At 42.6% G+C, this 18,172-nt stretch overlaps 1 protein-coding gene across 1 annotated transcript in view; it reads right to left on the bottom strand.

Moving 5' to 3' along the window:
- The window catches only part of STMN2 (stathmin 2), a 108,877-nt gene that overhangs the window by 6,564 nt on the left and 84,141 nt on the right, over window positions 1-18,172 (bottom strand). The window contains exons 2-4 of the mRNA XM_069731513.1: window positions 16,004-16,099; window positions 4,894-5,066; window positions 3,349-3,540 (exon numbers count right to left, since the gene is read on the bottom strand). Of these exons, the coding sequence (XP_069587614.1) occupies window positions 3,349-3,540; window positions 4,894-5,066; window positions 16,004-16,099 (461 nt within the window). The remainder of the gene's footprint in view (window positions 1-3,348; window positions 3,541-4,893; window positions 5,067-16,003; window positions 16,100-18,172) is intronic.

Below are 18,172 nucleotides of genomic sequence, written 5' to 3'. Positions count from 1 at the left end.
AACTACATTATTGCCTTGGACTCTAGTGGTCAACGATAGACAACCGTCCACATTAACATGCTGAAAGACTACCACGACCGATCTCTGCCTGTTCTAGCTGTCTGCCACCCCCTAGTGATACCGCCACCGCCGAGCATCTCCCCGATCTTCTCCAGGTCGCCCAAGCGGTAGGATTACTGGAACAAGTGCCCCTGGGCTCCCATTTATCGGATATAAAAAAAGACGATATTTTCGCCGTACTAAGGCTGAGGGCTGCTGCTTTCTCCTCAAAGCCAGGGAAAACTACTCTCACCAGGCACCATGTGGAAACCCCCGGACAACGCCCCATACAGCAGGCTGCCTTCCAGGTTCCAGAGGCTGATCAAGGCATGATAAAGAATGAACTGGAGGAGATGAAACGACTGGGAGTTGTTCAGCCATCTCACAGTTCTTGGGCCTCTCCTGTCATCCTGGCCCCCAAGAAGGATGGTGCAAGACGATTCTGCATTGATTACAGATGATTAAATGATGCCACCAAAAGTGATGCTTACCCCATGCCCAGGATTGATGATCTATTGGATCATCTGCCCAGTACCCAATTTGTGACCACGTTAGACTTGAGCAAGGGTACTGGCAGATGCCCCTAACGGAGGACGCTCAGGAGCGTTCGGCCTTCATTACTCCATTTGGGCTTTTTGAGTTCCTGGGAATGCCCTTTGGGATGAAAAATGTCCCCGCTACTTTCCAGAGACTGGTAGATCGACTGCTAGAACAATGTCAGGACTTTGTGCTTACTTGGATGATATTGCCATTTTTAGTACCACCTGGGAGGAACATCTTAAACACTTGGGCATAGTGCTAGACTGTATCCTTACTGCAGGACTGACCATTTGTCATGATAAATGCCAATAGGGATGGCTGAGGTGCAGTACCTCGGGCATAGAGTAGAGGGTGGGACCCTAAGGCCTGAGCCTGCCAAGGTGGAAGTCATTAGCAACTGGTGTAGATCCCAGACTAAAAAGCGGGTATTTGCATTTTTAGGAACTGCTGGTTACTATCGAAAATTTGATTCTAACTTCAGCACCTTGGCCAAGCCCCTAACCGACCTGACCCGCAAGAACATGCCTAGGAATGTGACGTGGACGACTGCATGCGAGGATGCCCCCTCATCACTGCTCCTGTCTTGGCTGCCCCTGATTATAAGCGCAGGTTCCTTGTGCAGACAGATGCATCCACCTTTGGGATTGGGGCAGTACTTAGCCAAGTGAACGCCACCGGAGAAGTACATCCTGCTGCTTTTGCCAGTCGGAAACTACTGGATCGGGAAGTTGCCTATGCCACTATTGAAAAGGAGTGCCTTGCCATCGTATGGGCGCTAAAAAAATTGCAGCCATACTTGTATGACAGAGACTTTACAATTGTTACAGACCACAACCCCCTCACATGGCTGAACCGCGTATCAGGGGACAATGGAAGATTGCTGCAGTGGAGCTTGTCCTTACAACCTTACAGCTTCTCCATCCAATACAAGTGGGGAAGCCAACACCAGAATGCCGATGGACTGTCTCTACAAGAAGAACCATAGGCTCCCCAGGCTGACCTACCCCTGCCACTGTACAAGGAACTATAAACGATTGAGCAATGTGGACTAAAGTGAGCAGGCCACAGGTCTGTGTAGACCTCATGGTGTGCTCACTTATTATGAGGGGGGAGAGGTTGTGATGGTGTGATATGTTATGTGGGTATCATTTCATGTATATTTATATTTTACTGATTTTCATAGTGTTCTCTTGTTGCCCTGTATCATTCCGTGTATTCCCCATATTGTCTAGAGTCTCAATTACCTTCCAAAAGGCTGATAATTGAATTAGCTCACTTACTGTCTGCAGCCTGATTGTATCTATGCCTCTTGAAGACCCCTTGTAGGGCAGTAATCCCAGAGGCACCTTTGTCAGGTCTGGGAGGCCTGAAAACCACCCCAACCTGTCTGACTACCCCTGGACATAAGGAGGGGGCTGGGGAGGACAGGAGCTAGGAAGTCAGAGAGAAAGGGAAGCATATGGATTTTTTATCCTCTGTCTGCTGGATTATTGGACTCTCATCTCCTTGGACATTTTATCCAGTTACTGAACTGCATTCGTGTTCTGGACTATTGTATCCTTAGTGTGGTGGATGGTTTATGGACCTTTTAGTATTGCCTATAATAAAGGTCTTGGGATTGTTCACACTTCCCTCGCTCTGTTGATTGTGTGGTATTGGAGAAGTACCCCGTGACGTATGCGCTCATGGAAAAAGGTCTTAAAGACAGAAGCATTCAAAGTTTGAAAATCGCTAATCATTTGAAATACTCAATCTTTTGAAATTTTGGATATTTTCACAAAAAACCCCCCAAAACTTAACAACCTAAATTTACTGCTGACATAAAGTATAATGTCTCCCGAAAAATCAGTCTTAGATTTACCAGGATGTATAGAACTATTCCAGAGTTATTACCACATAAAATGACACTGGTCAGATTTGAAAAATGGGACTTGGTCATCAAGCTCAAATGAGGAGTTTGGATCAATTTTATCTGTGCAGAATTTGTTGGTAGGGAGTTTCAGAAGTGAGTAGAACAAAATACTAATTTAATTCTCACTTTGGTGCCTGAGGGGGGTCAAAAGACTCCTCCATCACTTAAAGAGGCACTAGTATTTTTGGTATTTTGTAGTTTCTGTTTAGTAGTTTTAATCATTAAACGTCAGGGTCCCGAGACCACAACAATTTTTTAAAGGAAGAGGAACATGCGCTCAGCTTATTCGTGACCATGAGCAGAAAGTCTATGAATCCATGGGCCATACACGTAGAAGAGCTCCGCCAAATGTTTGTTCAGCACACAGGTCTCTCCCGACAACATCATACACATGAGTACTTGGCACAACGGAGTACTTACTGTGTATGTTTCTGCCAGACAACTCCTTGAGTTACTTATGTCCTCTAAAAACGAAAGGATCAGGCATTGCAATTCCAAATGCCCAATCCTTCTCTCTCCCAAAATAATTTGTCTGGGAAAAATTTGAAGGCCTCCATACTCATTCTCATCAGATGTTCGGCCAATCCATCAGAAATCAACGGATTCAGCAGAGTTTATTTTAATATGAATGAGGGCTTTTGCACTCCGATGACTAGCTGAGTGTCTAACTAATCTTTTGAGTGTCCACTGATCAAAACTACTGAACAATGACTACAATGCTTAGTTCCTGTATCAATGGCATATGGTAGATGAGTAAGTTTTAGTATTTTAGCAAAAGGGTTCAGGAACTTCAAGCTATGCCTCTGCTTTCATGGCATCACTTGCTTCAACAAACTTTACAAGCATGTATTCCTTACCTTCTCCTGAAGGCGCTCCATAAGGGAAGCTAAATAAGCTTCACGGTTTTCTTTAATCTGTTCCATTTTAAATATCAGCTTTTCCTCTGCCATTCGGCTGAAGTTATTGTTTTCCTCCAGAGCCTTTTGGAGAACTTCCCTTTCATGCTCTCGTTTCTCTGCCAATTGCATCAGAATTTGGGCTTCCTGAGTCTGTAGAACAAAATATTATTTGGTACAGAATAAACCGGACCCTTCCACCATATATGTGGGCACCAAAAATAATTACCGTATATTTTTCAGTGTTGTCACTTTACAAATCATTCTATAAATCTCACTTAAAAGATTCTGTTTATGAACTCAACAGTAAAATTCCATTAATCCAAAACATCATCCTCATGCCTTATTTTGGATCATCTATACCTCTATATCATTAAAGTGAACCTGTCACCCCCCTCAGGCGTTTGTAACTAAAAGAGCCACCTTGTGCAGCACAAATGCTGCATTCTGAGAAGGTGGCTCTTTTAGTTATGATGCCTGCACACGCTGAAATAATCACTTATAAAATGTGCCCCCTTTTACCCTGAAATGTTCCCAGAGGCGGGTCTTTCCTTGCTAATCAGACGCAGCAAAGCCGTCACTCTGGGCCTGTGCGCGCCGTGCGCCGCCTCCTCAGCGCTGTTTTCAAATGAGCCGGCGCCTGCGCTCTTTTCTCATGCCTTGGGCATGCGCAGTGAGTGCTGCCCGTCCTCTGTCCTCATTTGCAGTCTAGCTGATTGTGCCTGTGCGGCCGCCCTGCCTGATTAAATCCGAAGACACTGCGGAGCGCAGGCGCCGGCTCATTTGAAAACAGCGCTGAGGAGGCGGCGCACGGCGCGCACAGGCCCGGAGTGACGGCTGTGCTGCGTCTGATTAGCAAGGAAAGACCCGCCTCTGGGAACATTTCAGGGTAAGAGGGGGCACATTTTATAAGTGATTTTTTCAGTGTGTGCAGGCATCATAACTAAAAGAGCCACCTTCTCAGAATGCAGCATTTGTGCTGCACAAGGTGGCTTTTTTAGTGACAAACGCCTGAGGGGGGTGACAGATTCCCTTTAACATCTAAACATTTCTGCAGGCAAATATTTCTTGTGGTTTAAACCAAGTCAGGGGCTGAATAAAGGGCTTTTAAAAAGGGCTGTCTAAGGTTAGAAAATCATGGCTGCTTATTTTTAATAACAGCAGTTGTCCCTGTTCCCTACATACACATGCATGTTCAGTTTAGCCAAGCATGCATGTATTTTCAAAAGGGAAAGCGAAGCAGGCTACTTCTTGACATCTCTGATGGAGGCTTATCTTCTAGGTGAACAAAAGACTTGGGTTATGAAATTCATCATGCTCATTCATTGTATTCCCCAACATCATCCATCAGGAGACCTCCATATACATTGGGGCCATTGCTGACTTTGCAGTTGGGTCCCATAAAACGTAATACCACACCTGCAGAAGGACTTTTTATATGTAGGCGGATCTGTTTCCCCATTTGTTTATTTAGCGTTTTAAACCCATTTAAATTTCCAGGCTTACCTTTCTTCTCTCTTCCGCAGCTTCCAGTTTTGCCTGTATTTCTTCTAGAGACAGATCCTTTTTCTTTGGAGAGGCCAATGTTCGTGGAGCCTCAGAAACAGGAGATGGAGGCTTTAGTATCAGCTCAAAGGCCTGGCCAGACTTGCGCTTATTAATCTGTTTCACTTCCATATCTATTTAGCAAAAATAATTTTGCGCCAAGTTAAACACTACAAGCCGTAGATATTTGATATTTTAAAAATGACAAATGCTTTACAAAAATGTTTGTCAGAAGACGTTGCTTTGTCAAACAGGTTTACAAATATCCTGACAATGATATTAATAATGTTATATAACTTACAACTTACAACTTGCGTATAAATAATATTTAAGTCAGAAACAACATGTATGACATTGTTTTAGAATTGCTACTTTCCTGAAATGTCTATATGTCAACTACAATTAGTGATGAGTGAATGTGGTTATATGTCGAGTGTTATCAGAGTGTCTTCGACGTGCTGGAAAAATATGTTCGAGTCCCGGCATCTGAATGTCTCGTGGATGTTGGACAGCCGGAACACATGTAGGGATAGCCAAGCAAACAGGTCATTCCCCATGTGCTGTCGCTGTCTAACAGCCATGAGACATGCTGCCGCGGGGAAGTGGCCCTCTTACTACCTGGGCCCTTGAGCAGTTGATTTTACATTTTGCATCCCTTCACTCAAAGACAAATGATATCTTAAGGTGAATATGTTGAGAATACAATGTAGGAGAACGTGGTCAAATTCAGCGCTGCAGAATCTCAATGAGAATTATCTCAATGAGAATAACTGTTTAACTCCATATCAGCATGGGTTTATGAGAAATCGCTCCTGTCAAACCAATCTAATCAGTTTTTATGAAGAGGTAAGCTATAGACTGGACCACGGTGAGTCATTGGACGTGGTATATCTCGATTTTTCCAAAGCGTTTGATACCGTGCCGCACAAGAGGTTGGTACACAAAATGAGAATGCTTGGTCTGGGGGAAAATGTGTGTAAATGGGTTAGTAACTGGCTTAGTGATAGAAAGCAGAGGGTGGTTATAAATGGTATAGTCTCTAACTGGGTCGCTGTGACCAGTGGGGTACCACAGGGGTCAGTATTGGGACCTGTTCTCTTCAACATATTCATTAATGATCTGGTAGAAGGTTTACACAGTAAAATATCGATATTTGCAGATGATACAAAACTATGTAAAGCAGTTAATACAAGAGAAGATAGTATTCTGCTACAGATGGATCTGGATAAGTTGGAAACTTGGGCTGAAAGGTGGCAGATGAGGTTTAACAATGATAAATGTAAGGTTATACACATGGGAAGAGGGAATCAATATCACCATTACACACTGAACGGGAAACCACTGGGTAAATCTGACAGGGAGAAGGACTTGGGGATCCTAGTTAATGATAAACTTAACTGGAGCAGCCAGTGCCAGGCAGCAGCTGCCAAGGCAAACAGGATCATGGGGTGCATTAAAAGAGGTCTGGATACACATAATGAGAGCATTATACTGCCTCTGTACAAATCCCTAGTTAGACCGCACATGGAGTACTGTGTCCAGTTTTGGGCACCGGTGCTCAGGAAGGATATAATGGAACTAGAGAGAGTACAAAGGAGGGCAACAAAATTAATAAAGGGGATGGGAGAACTACAATACCCAGATAGATTAGCGAAATTAGGATTATTTAGTCTAGAAAAAAAGACGACTGAGGGGCGATCTAATAACCATGTATAAGTATATAAGGGGACAATACAAATATCTCGCTGAGGATCTGTTTATACCAAGGAAGGTGACGGGCACAAGGGGGCATTCTTTGCGTCTGGAGGAGAGAAGGTTTTTCCACCAACATAGAAGAGGATTCTTTACTGTTAGGGCAGTGAGAATCTGGAATTGCTTGCCTGAGGAGGTGGTGATGGCGAACTCAGTCGAGGGGTTCAAGAGAGGCCTGGATGTCTTCCTGGAGCAGAACAATATTGTATCATACAATTATTAGGTTCTGTAGAAGGACGTAGATCTGGGTATTTATTATGATGGAATATAGGCTGAACTGGATGGACAAATGTCTTTTTTCGGCCTTACTAACTATGTTACTATGTTACTATGTTAGAATCATGTAGTCCAAAGGTATTATTAAAAGTGGTCTTTATTCAACGCATTTCTGAGTTTCCAAGAACTCCTTCATCAGGAAATACCACTTGATTCTTTTTGTATTCTCAACGACCGATCCCTCGTGGATCTGTGGATCTGCGGCAGTGAATGCTCCAATGTTTTTCTTAAGCTGCGTCTGGTGAGTGCTTTTACCTTGCATTGACGGCTTAATCTCGGATAAAACCCTATTGCGCTAATTTCCTCCAACAGTTTTTAAAGTGAATGTGTTAGCAAGTTTTTCCTATTTAATCTGAGAGCAGTATAATGTAGAAGTGGAGAGGTGGACAAATTCTGAATAAATGGTGGTTATCCAAAGTTGTGAGGATTGTTTGGTGAGACCTTTCCCTTTCCCTTTGTGTCTCTTGTTGCTTTGTTGCCTCACAGGCTCTACACTTTTATACCTAAAGGTATAGTTACACTAAATGACTTACCAACGATCATGACCAGCGATACGACCTGGCCGTGATCGTTGGTAAGTCGTTGTGTGGTCGCTGGGGAGCTGTCACACAGACAGCTCTCTCCAGCGACCAACGATAAGGGGAACAACTTTGGCATAGTTGAAACTGTCTTCCCGATATTTACCCTGGTTACCAGTGAACACATCGCTGGATCGGCGTCACACACTCCGATCCAGCGATGACAGCGGGTGATCAGCGACCAAAAAATGGTCCTGATCATTCCCCAACGACCAACGATCTCCCAGCAGGGGCCTGATCATTGGTCGCTGTCACACATAATGAGATCGCCAGCGGGATCGTTGCTACGTCACCAAAAGCAACGATATCGTTAACGATATTGTTATGTGTGATGGTACTTTTATTTTTTTTCTCTGCGATAAGTGCTCTGTGACTGTGCATCTGTTTTGCCCTGTCTGTCTTGTTTATATTCTCCCTATACAATTAACAGACTTGTGCTACTCAGGAGCATAGTGAGGAACGAGACCCAGGCATCCCAACCATCCGGCGTAATCCTGGAGACAGGGATAAATAGGGACCTCTAGACTGAGGGACAGTATAGGAGCCCATTTTTCTATCCAACAGTCACACTGTGAAAGAGATGTCATCTACAATAAATCAGTGAATATGCTTAACCCCTTAAGGACCAAGCCACTTTGTAGGTTAATGACCAAGCCTTAATTTTGAAATCTGACCACTGTCACTTTATGTGGTTATAACTCTAGAACGCTTCAGCGGATTCCACTGATTCTCAGATTGTTTTTGTGACATATTGTACTTTATAATAGTGGTAAAATTTCTTCAAACTTTCTTGTGTTTATTTGTGAAAAAAAAAATTAAATTTGTCAAAAATTTTGAAAATTTCACAATTTTCAAAACTTTAATGTTTATGCGCCTAAATCAGAGCGTTATGTCACACCCTCATCATGGATGCCCCCAGGAAGAAGCAGAAGGGCGAAAAGCGCGTCGGGATGCAGGGGATCACCACCAAACCACGAGCACTACTATTTACTCTGTTGATGTATATTGTCACTGCCGAATAGGCTATGCCGCCTGTATAATCTGACCTATATTAGCAATGAGATGTCATATGTTATTTGAGGTATAGACATACTTAAGGGGTACTAGTTGTATTGTTATTGATGCTTTGAGCACATATGGCACTTTGTGTTCACCGGTACTTTTCTTGAGAATCATATTGTATAATACTATATATGTGACTTTTTACAGGGTAGATTATATAGGTGCTGTTTGAATTTGTTCCAATATTAATTTGACTCATTGTGGTTTGCTGTTGCTCCCTTCGGGGTATGTTTATACTAATTATGGACAAGTAGCCTTTGTACATTTGTTTTAATTTTTTTAATACATATTAATTTTTTAATTCACCTATGATTCGCTTCTTATAAGTGGCAGTAAATACACTGCCCCTATTGAGTTATATATGGAATAGAGAGCGGATGCTATGTCACTTTTGGAGGGCCTTCATGTGCCTAAACAGTGGAAACCCCCCACAAGTGATACTATTTTGGAAACTAGACCCCTCAAGGAACTCAATATGTGTTGGTGAAAACTACCTTTTAGGCAAAGTGCAAAGCTCAAAATGGAAGGCGTGCCAAATTATAGTACAGATTTTACTATTATCGTTTGAGGGTGCCATGACCCACTGGGAGAGCCCCTGAAGTGCCAAAACAGGAGAACGCCCCATAAGTGACCCTACACCTCTCAATGAATTAATCAAGGGGTGTAATGATCATATTGATACCAAGGGTGCATCACAGAATTTTATACCATTGGCCAGTGAAGAAAAAATAATTTACATTTACATTTTTAGCCCCAGATTTACATTTTCACACAAGAAGTAGGTAAAATTGGCACCAGAATTTGTCCCACAATTTCTGTTGAATATAGAAATACCCCATATGTGGCAGTACTGTTTAGCCACATGGAGCATCTAGGTAGGGATGGAGTGCTATTTACCTCCTGGAGCGCAGATTTTCCTAGAATAGTTTCCGGACTCCATATACAGAGCTCTTAAGTGCTAGAGAGCAGAATCCCCAGGAGGGCACTGGGGTTCAGAAGGGAGGGGGCATTTGGATTTGGGAGCGCAGAATTTGCTGAATTTGTTTTGGGGGGCAATGAGCCATTTTACTTTTCCAGAGCCTATGTGCTACCAGTAACATGGAAGCCTCCTATATTTCCGTTAACAGAAGGGTGGGGCATTTGGATTTGGGAGTGCAGAATTTGCGGAATTTCTTTTGGGGGGCAATGAGCCATTTTACTTTTCCAGAGTCTTTGTACTACCAGTAATATGGAAGCCCCCTATATTTCCGTTAACAAATGATGTACCTGAGTAGCGACTTGCTTTTTTGTAGATTGAGTTGAAACTTTTATTGGGAACATTTTTCATAACGGTTGGGATCACATTTATCTGGCGTTCTATGCTGAGAACATACTTTGGGGTTTCCATCTAAATCTCCGAGCTACGTGACAGATGGAACCCCCGATGGATTCATTCACTATAATGAGGCAGCAGAGTTACTCTGGACTCTGTCTGGCCTCTGTTCAGAGTTGTCCTTCTTTTCAGAGGTGCACAAAACTATGGTGGACCACGTTTTTATGCACGCCTAAAAAGACGGACACCGCCGGATCACAGGTCCTATGGGGTTCACAGTGCCTCCATCTGCCTCATTATAGGGAATATTCCACCGACGGTTCTGTCTGAATCACATATTTCAGAGATATATATGGAAACCCCGGTAGGGGCGCAAGATAAATGCGCGCCAAGCCTTACTGCGATCTTTGAGAGGCAGAATGAACAAATCCACAGCAGGTGAAGAATACGTTTTATTTTTTACACTGTTCCTCGTGCAGTGTAAGTGATTAGGCAACTCTATTCTTTATTATTTCGATTCCAGGGATATCCATTGTTTTAACCCCTTCATGACCTTGGGATTTTTCGTTTTTCCGTGTTCGTTTTTCACTCCCCTCCTTCCCAGAGCCATAACTTTTTTTATTTTTCCGTCAATTTGGCCATGTGAGGGCTTATTTTTTGCGGGACGAGTTGTACTTTTGAACGACATCATTGGTTTTAGCATGTCGTGTACTAGAAAACGGGAAAAAAATTCCAAGTGAAATTGCAAAAAAAGTGCAATCCCACACTTGTTTTTTGTTTGGCTTTTTTGCTAGGTTCACTAAATGCTAAAACTGACCTGACATTATGATTCTCCAGGTCAGTACGAGTTCATAGACACTTAACATGACTAGGTTATTTTTTACCTAAGTGGTGAAAAAAAATTCCAAACTTTGCTAAAAAAAAAGAAAAAATTGCGCCATTTTCCGATACTCGTAGCGTCTCCATTTTTCATGATCGCCCGTTATTGCATTTTAATGCATTGTCGCGGCGACCAAAAAAACGTAATTCTGGCGTTTTGCATTTTTTTCTCGCTACGCCGTTTAGTGATCAGGTTAATGCTTTTTTTTAATTGATAGATCGGGCGATTCTGAGCGCAGCGATACCAAATACGTGTAGTTTTGATTTTTTTTTATTCATTTATTTTGATTGGGGCGAAAGGGGGGTGATTTAAACTTTTATATTTTTTTTATTTTTTTCACATTTTTTTTAACTTTTTTTTTAACTTTTGCCATGCTTCAATAGCCTCCATGGGAGGCTGGAAGCAGGCACAACCCGATCGCCTCTGCTACATAGCAGCGATCATCAGATCGCTGCTATGTAGCAGAATTGCAGGTGTGCTGTGAGCGCCGACCACAGGGTGGCGCTCACAGCTGCCGGGGATCAGTAACCATAGAGGTCTCAAGGACCTCTATGGTTACTATTCTGAAGCATCGCCGGGGGTCGGCGGGGGTCGGCGATGCGATCATTTCCGGCCGCCCGGTCGGAAGTGGTAGTTAAATGCCGCTGTCTGTGTTTGACAGCGGCATTTAACTAGTTAATAGGTGCGGGCAGATCGCGATTCTTCCCGCGCCTATTACGGGCACATGTCAGCTGTTCAAAACAGCTGACATGTCCTGGCTTTGATGCGGGCTCACCGCGGAACCCTGCATCAAAGCAGGGGATCTGACCTCGGACGTACTATCCCGTCCGAGGTCAGAAAGGGGTTAATGTTTGGCTACTGTCACACACCAAAAAACGCTTTTTTATGCAAGAAGAAGTTTTTGCATCACTATATTTTCAGAGCTATAATTTTTCCATATTTTTGCCCACACAGTCAAGTGAGGGCTTGTATTTTTGCAGGCCAAGCTGACTTTTATTGGTACCATTTTCGGGCACATGACATTTTTTGATTGCTTTCTTTTCCGATTTTTGTGGAGGCAGAATGAACAAAAACTTGCAATTTAGGAATTGTGTTTTTTTTCTCCGTTCTGCGTGTGGTAAAATGGATAATGCAGTTTTATTCTTTGCGTTAGTACGATTACAGCGATGCTATTACGATTACAGCGATTTATATTTTTTATGGTTTGGCACTTTTACACAATAAAAACTTTTATAGAAAAGATAATTATTTTTGCATTGATTTATTCTTAGAGCTATAACTTTTTTATTTTTCTGCTGCTGGAGTTGTTTGGTGGCTTTTTTGGTGTTTTTTTGCAGAATGATTTACATCTGTTAGCCAGCATAAGTACCGTACATGTGGGGATTCCCTAGCAACCAGGCAACCCCCACATGTACTTATGCTGGCTAACAGATGTAAATCATTCACCTGCGGCAAGAAAAACTAAATCTGCTAGCACTAAAAAATACTCGGAGGACCCCGGAGCGTGCTCGAGAAATCTCGAGTAATGAGTATATTCGCTCATCACTAGAAATTATCGAATATGTTTGGAACCGAACATGAAACATAAATTCAACACAAATAGGGTACCAATATGGCACGAATATGGCAAATTCAGATTCGACGACCAAATCTGAACAAATTAGCTCAACTCTAGTCGTCATGACCACACCGGGTCACCATGGCAATGATCGGGCCCTGCGATGATGTCGCAGGGACGCCGATCTGAAGGCAGTGGGAGTTCCAGTCCCTCTGCTTCTCTCCTGAATGCTGTGATCGCGCTCGATCGCAGCATTTAGGGGGTTAACAGCCAGGGGCAGCGCTGACATCTCTCTTGGCTGTTAGTGCAGATGTCAGCCACTGGCAGAGCTGAGCTGTTGCACTGATCAGGCAGGAAGTGCTGATATTTCAGCATCTCCTGCGCAATCATGCTGTGAGCGGTCAGTCAGATTGATTGATCACAGCGATCTGGGATCGACACAGACAGCTGTTGGCACTGAACTGTCACCGCGTGTTTACACGCAGTGATAGTTTAAATGCATGACGGGCACAGTCCATCCTGGTTTGGGAACTGACACCCGGCCATGACTGTCATTGGACAGTAAGGGGTTAATAGAGTAAAAAGTCTTGACGGTTTCCCTTTAAAGTTTTAGAATATTCTTACAAAAAAACTATAAGTCTATTATACCTATTGCTTGGTCCCCATTCTGCTCTTATTCTGAATGTTATAATGATTTTAATACCTGCTGTCCAGAATCAATCTAAGTCTATCCATATCTTTCATTTGGTTGTTTTGCAAGATATTGTGGCTCAATGTGGAATATCATGGCCAAAAATGTTGGCACCCTTGGAATTGTTCAGAAAAGGAAGTATTTCTCCCAGAAAATAATTGCAATAACCCATATTTTGTTACACATATGTTCATATGTATCGGAACAACACAGAAAAAAAGGCAAATTGAACATGGGTCTTCCAGCAGGACAATGACCCCAAACATCCTTCAAGAAGCACCCAGAAATGGATGGAAACCAAGCGCTGGAGAGTTCTAAAGTGGCCAGCAATGTGTCCAAATGTAAATCCCATTGAACACCTATGGAGAGATCTTAAAATTGCTGCTGGGAGAAGGCGCCCTTCAAATATAAGAGACCTGTTAGCAAAAGAAGAGCGGTCCAAAATTCCAGTTGAGAGGTGTAAGAAGCTTGTTGATGGTTATAAGAAGTGATTGATTGCAGATATTTATTCCAAATTGTGTGCAGCCAAATATTAAGATGAGGGTGCCAATAATTTTGTCCTGCCCATTTTGGGGGTTTGTGTAAAATGATGTCTAATTTGCCTTTTTTTCCTCTATTTTTTTGTTGTTCCGAAACACACAAAGGAAATAAACGTGTACAACAAAACATGTGTAATTACAATAATTTTCTGGGAGAAATAATTCATCTTCTGGAACAATTTCAAGAGTGCCAAAAAATTTCAGCAATCGATGTAATTCCCATCCTAACCCCTGTCTCTATTATTGTGTCTCATCTCCAAAACAAACTAGAGTGAAAGCCACAAGGCAATGCTGCATTCAGTGCACAGAGCGAGTATCAGGAAGAATATCCATGAACGGACATGAATGGGTGGACAGCTGGATGTTTAGGTCCGGTGGGTTCGGCCAAACAGTTACAAAAAGTTTGGGTTCGGGTACCAGAACAGTACCCAGACCCCATTCAGTTGAATGGGGGGCCCAAACATCCAGTGTTTGCCACGTTGTCATGTGCATGACAGTATGGCAAATACCACTTCTGATTGGTGGTAAAATCATCACAGTCAGCCATGATTCCCACGCTGTCAAATGACATCATGAGCCCGCAGTTGTGATCGGAGGTATAAAGTTTACCTCTGGTCACTGCTGTTAGCTGATGGGACTACTGCTCCCATCAGCCAACGCCTGCTGCCGCTAATAACAGTGAGAGTAGGAAAGGCTCAGCGTGGGAACCACGGCTGTATTACCGGCAGTGATTTTACCACCGATCAGAAGCGGTGTTTGCCATGCTGTCATGCACGTGACAGCGCAACAAACACCCGTTGTTCGGGGGAGGAACTAGAACAGTAACACGGACTTTTCTGTGTTCAGTATCCATGCCCGAACAGTAGGTGTTCGGTACGGACGCCAAATTTTACTGCTCAGTTTCGCCCATCACTACTCCCAACAGACTATGCCCATAATAAGGCTGGCCACATACCTACTAAATGATGACCACCTTAAAGCTCTTTTAAGGGGTTGTAGCATTTCAGAAAATTCCTGGGTGCAATTTCTTGTAAAAAACAAACATATTAAGCCTTACTCACCCTTCACAGGTCTGGCACTGAGTCCTCACCACTGCTTCTGGTGTTTGATATTAGCTGCAATGCTCATATCACATCAACAGCGTGGCAGCCAATGTGTGCACTCAGCAGCTCTGGCAGTGTAGACAGAATACCTCGCTCAGCACTGCTAAGCTTGATACGACGTCGGTCACGGGTTAGTCCATATGTGATGGGTTAGTCCATATGTGACACTGTCCAATCAGTGCACACAGTGTAGGGACACACACACCCCTTCTACAAGGGGAGCGAGTTGTCAATCTATCTGTAAATATTCAGAAGGCATAACAGAGGAACGGCACAACAGACAGCTCCGAAAACGAGTTTCAGGATTGTTATTTCATGGGGAATACAATTATTTACTTAAACAGACAAGAGAATCCTTCTTCAAAGTGAACCTCTCATGTCTCCAAATGTGATTAACCTGCAGATATGGGGTAAACTGAAGGTTAATAGCATTGTAAAGCTGGGCGGCTACTGGGAGGAAATTAACTTTCTTCCTTCTGGCAGCCTCCGGCTTTCAGTCATGGAGGCGCGTCCAGGATCAGTGCTGACTGCGGAGTACACAGTGAGCAGCTGCTGTAACTGCGCCCTGGCACTGACTAACAGCCGGCTCTGTACCGATGCACTGCTGAGCCGGCTGTCATCGTTGGGGCGTGTTTACAGCTGTTTCTCACTATGTACTGAGGGTTGGCTGAAGCCGTGTCGGCCATGCCTCTATGACAGAATGCCGGACGCTTTTGGAAAGAATAAATTTAATTTCCTTACCAGTAGTTGCACATCTTTAGAATACTAGTAACCTGCAGATTAACCCCATACCTGCAGGCTAATAGCGTTTCGAGACATGACAGCTTTCCATTAAACATACTGTAACACTAGAATTTCCCAAAATATTATTTCTTCCAGCTTCCTAATGAATAATTCTCTGTTGTCATTGTTTTCTAAGCAGCTCTAATATGTGTGGGATGCAGACAAGTTTCCTTTGAAAGGTGACATATTGAAGATCTTTGAGATATGAATGTGTCCTATCCACTAGTATTAGACATGCAATGGGCTGAAGACTTGTAGCATTTCCTCCACGTTTCCACATAGGATATTCTCAATGGAGAGATCTGTAATGGAAAATGATTGCCAGAATTCTATTGCTAAAAGTGCACAAGAACATTGTATGCACCAAATGGACGTGCTTCAGATACTTTGTACTTAGTAAGCAACAGTAATAGTCAGAATAAAAGTTCCCTATCATACTGCAATATAAACTAAAGCAATACGTTTATGGATGTGTATTTATAGAGAAATACAGTATATACAAGTGTATACATTGAATATCGGCCAGTTATTACTCACCATCAAATGTGTATGCGTTAATATTTTGGGGCTCAGAATGGAAACATGAGCAGATTAGAGAGAGCATAGACAGCTCCTTCATTTTTTCCTTGTAGGCTGTAAAAAAAAAAAAGAAAAAATATATTAAATCACACAATACTAGGCATGATGGGTACATACCTAACACATATTACATAAAGATTTTACTTTGTTTAACCCCTTAATGACCGTGCCAAGTTTTTCAGATCTGACATGCGTCACTTTATATGTAGTTAAATTGTGGAATGTTTTAATATAATTCTGAGAATGTTTATTCGTGACACATTGTACTTTATGTTAGTGGTAAATTTAGGCCAGTAGATATTTGTGTTCATTTAAGAAAATATCGGAAAAACAGATATGAGGGTCTTCTATAGACCTCCTATTGTCATAGCAAAGCATTGCAACCCACGATGATTTCATGGGCGTGCCGATGGGCTCATGGAATGAAGCGCCCACATGCCAACACGTGTTAAATGCTGCTGTCAGAGATTGGCAGTGGCCTTTGTCAAGTTGAGAATTGCCAGTGGAGCTCAGCTCCACCCGCGATTGATAGAGGCAGGTCCTGGTTATAACACACTGTCATCACTTGTGAAGTATGGGTCGAGCTTACCCCATGAGCCTGCTCTATACACCCACTTCCAACTTGCGCTGAACATGGACGGCAGATGTCAGGAAGAGGTTAAATACATATATCACAAAAACCTGATTTAAACAATAAGTCATTTTTAAATAACTCTCCTTTTAATACGGTGGATTTTTGATTGTAAATAACAGTGTGTCTTACTGTGGCAGAGTTGTAAATTAGATTTAACTAAATCTCATTTCTACACTGCAATAAATAAAAGAAAATTCTGCACCATCCCCTTGAGAAAGGGGTATTTCACACTTGAAACGCGCGTCGGGGAATTGCCATCCAGTACCTATGGCCAGCCTCAGTTTCTCCATCTGTGGTAACATGTGCCTCTCCAACCCTTTATTTATACCCACTTGGTTTGACTTGTACTTGCATCTCTGGGCTGGAGGTGTGCTGCTCTTACTCACACTATACTCTACACACGTCATCAGACTTGGTGCGTCGCTTTATATACTCATGGCTGGCTATTGTTTGTCTGTATTTTTATACATTTCTTCTACATCAACTGTGAAGATTACATAAATTTGTTTAATAAAAATCATCTTTTTAATGTTCATACTCCATATCATCCTGTGCTTATGCATTGCTTGGAGTTGGTTCTTTGGTTCGGGTGTCACTGCACTGATTTTGTGCAATTATTTTGCATCGTAATATGCAACTGGATTTTCTGTTTCTCAGAAATTGATCTGTCTTGAAAAAAATTGAAATCAGCATCATCTCAATGTAACCTGCGGATATGAATACGATATCACCTGCAATGCATTTGGGTAAAATGTGCTTAGAATCTCCTGTCTTTTTTATTTTCCATTTTCCCAACATTTATTGCTGCAGATATCTCTGCAGGTTTTCCGATACAGAAATTCCAGGGAGGACATGTCATGTGGGACCACCTGGACCCGTAAAAGCGTTAGAACAAAGCGAAACAGCCGTTGTTCACATCCTTCTGCCTATACCCCTCTGAACCCACTGCATACCCTGTCCATGTCGCGAAATATGAAATAAAGGGACTCTATTTTCATCGACTTGGTGAGTGCCGCTTTCCTTATTCTTCTGTCCGCAGCGCTATGTCATGTGGAAACAAACCCATAGTGGTATATTCATTGTTTGAGACACATTTAGTCCATGGAGACCTACAACCTGCATATTCCACAGACCAGTCAATGAACAAAGAAGTTGATGAGCATCAAAACTCGCACAAGTCACTTTCATTATTAAGTAGTAGTTGAAAAAGGAAATAATGAAAGTCTATAAAAAGATCAGAACGTTATAATTTGTGCATAAGAAATGTGGTCCTAAGCCTGGTCCAATAACAGGTAGAAGTTGTAAATAAATGTATATGCGATAACGGTGTTACCAGAATATTTCACAACCCTCTGCACATCCACCTTGGGATTTTTCAGCCTTGGGTGAGTGCCGATTTCTAAAGTTGGAGATGTAAAAAATGAAATGCAGACACTTCTATAAAATGATGAATATTTAACAGTTGGGATTCCTTTAATCAGCGGAAAACAGCC

This window comes from Ranitomeya imitator, chromosome 6, assembly GCF_032444005.1.
Source record: "Ranitomeya imitator isolate aRanImi1 chromosome 6, aRanImi1.pri, whole genome shotgun sequence".
Taxonomy (NCBI): domain Eukaryota; kingdom Metazoa; phylum Chordata; class Amphibia; order Anura; family Dendrobatidae; genus Ranitomeya; species Ranitomeya imitator.
The sequence above is the reverse complement of the archived record's forward strand: the minus strand, read 5'-3'. Positions and strand labels throughout refer to the sequence as shown.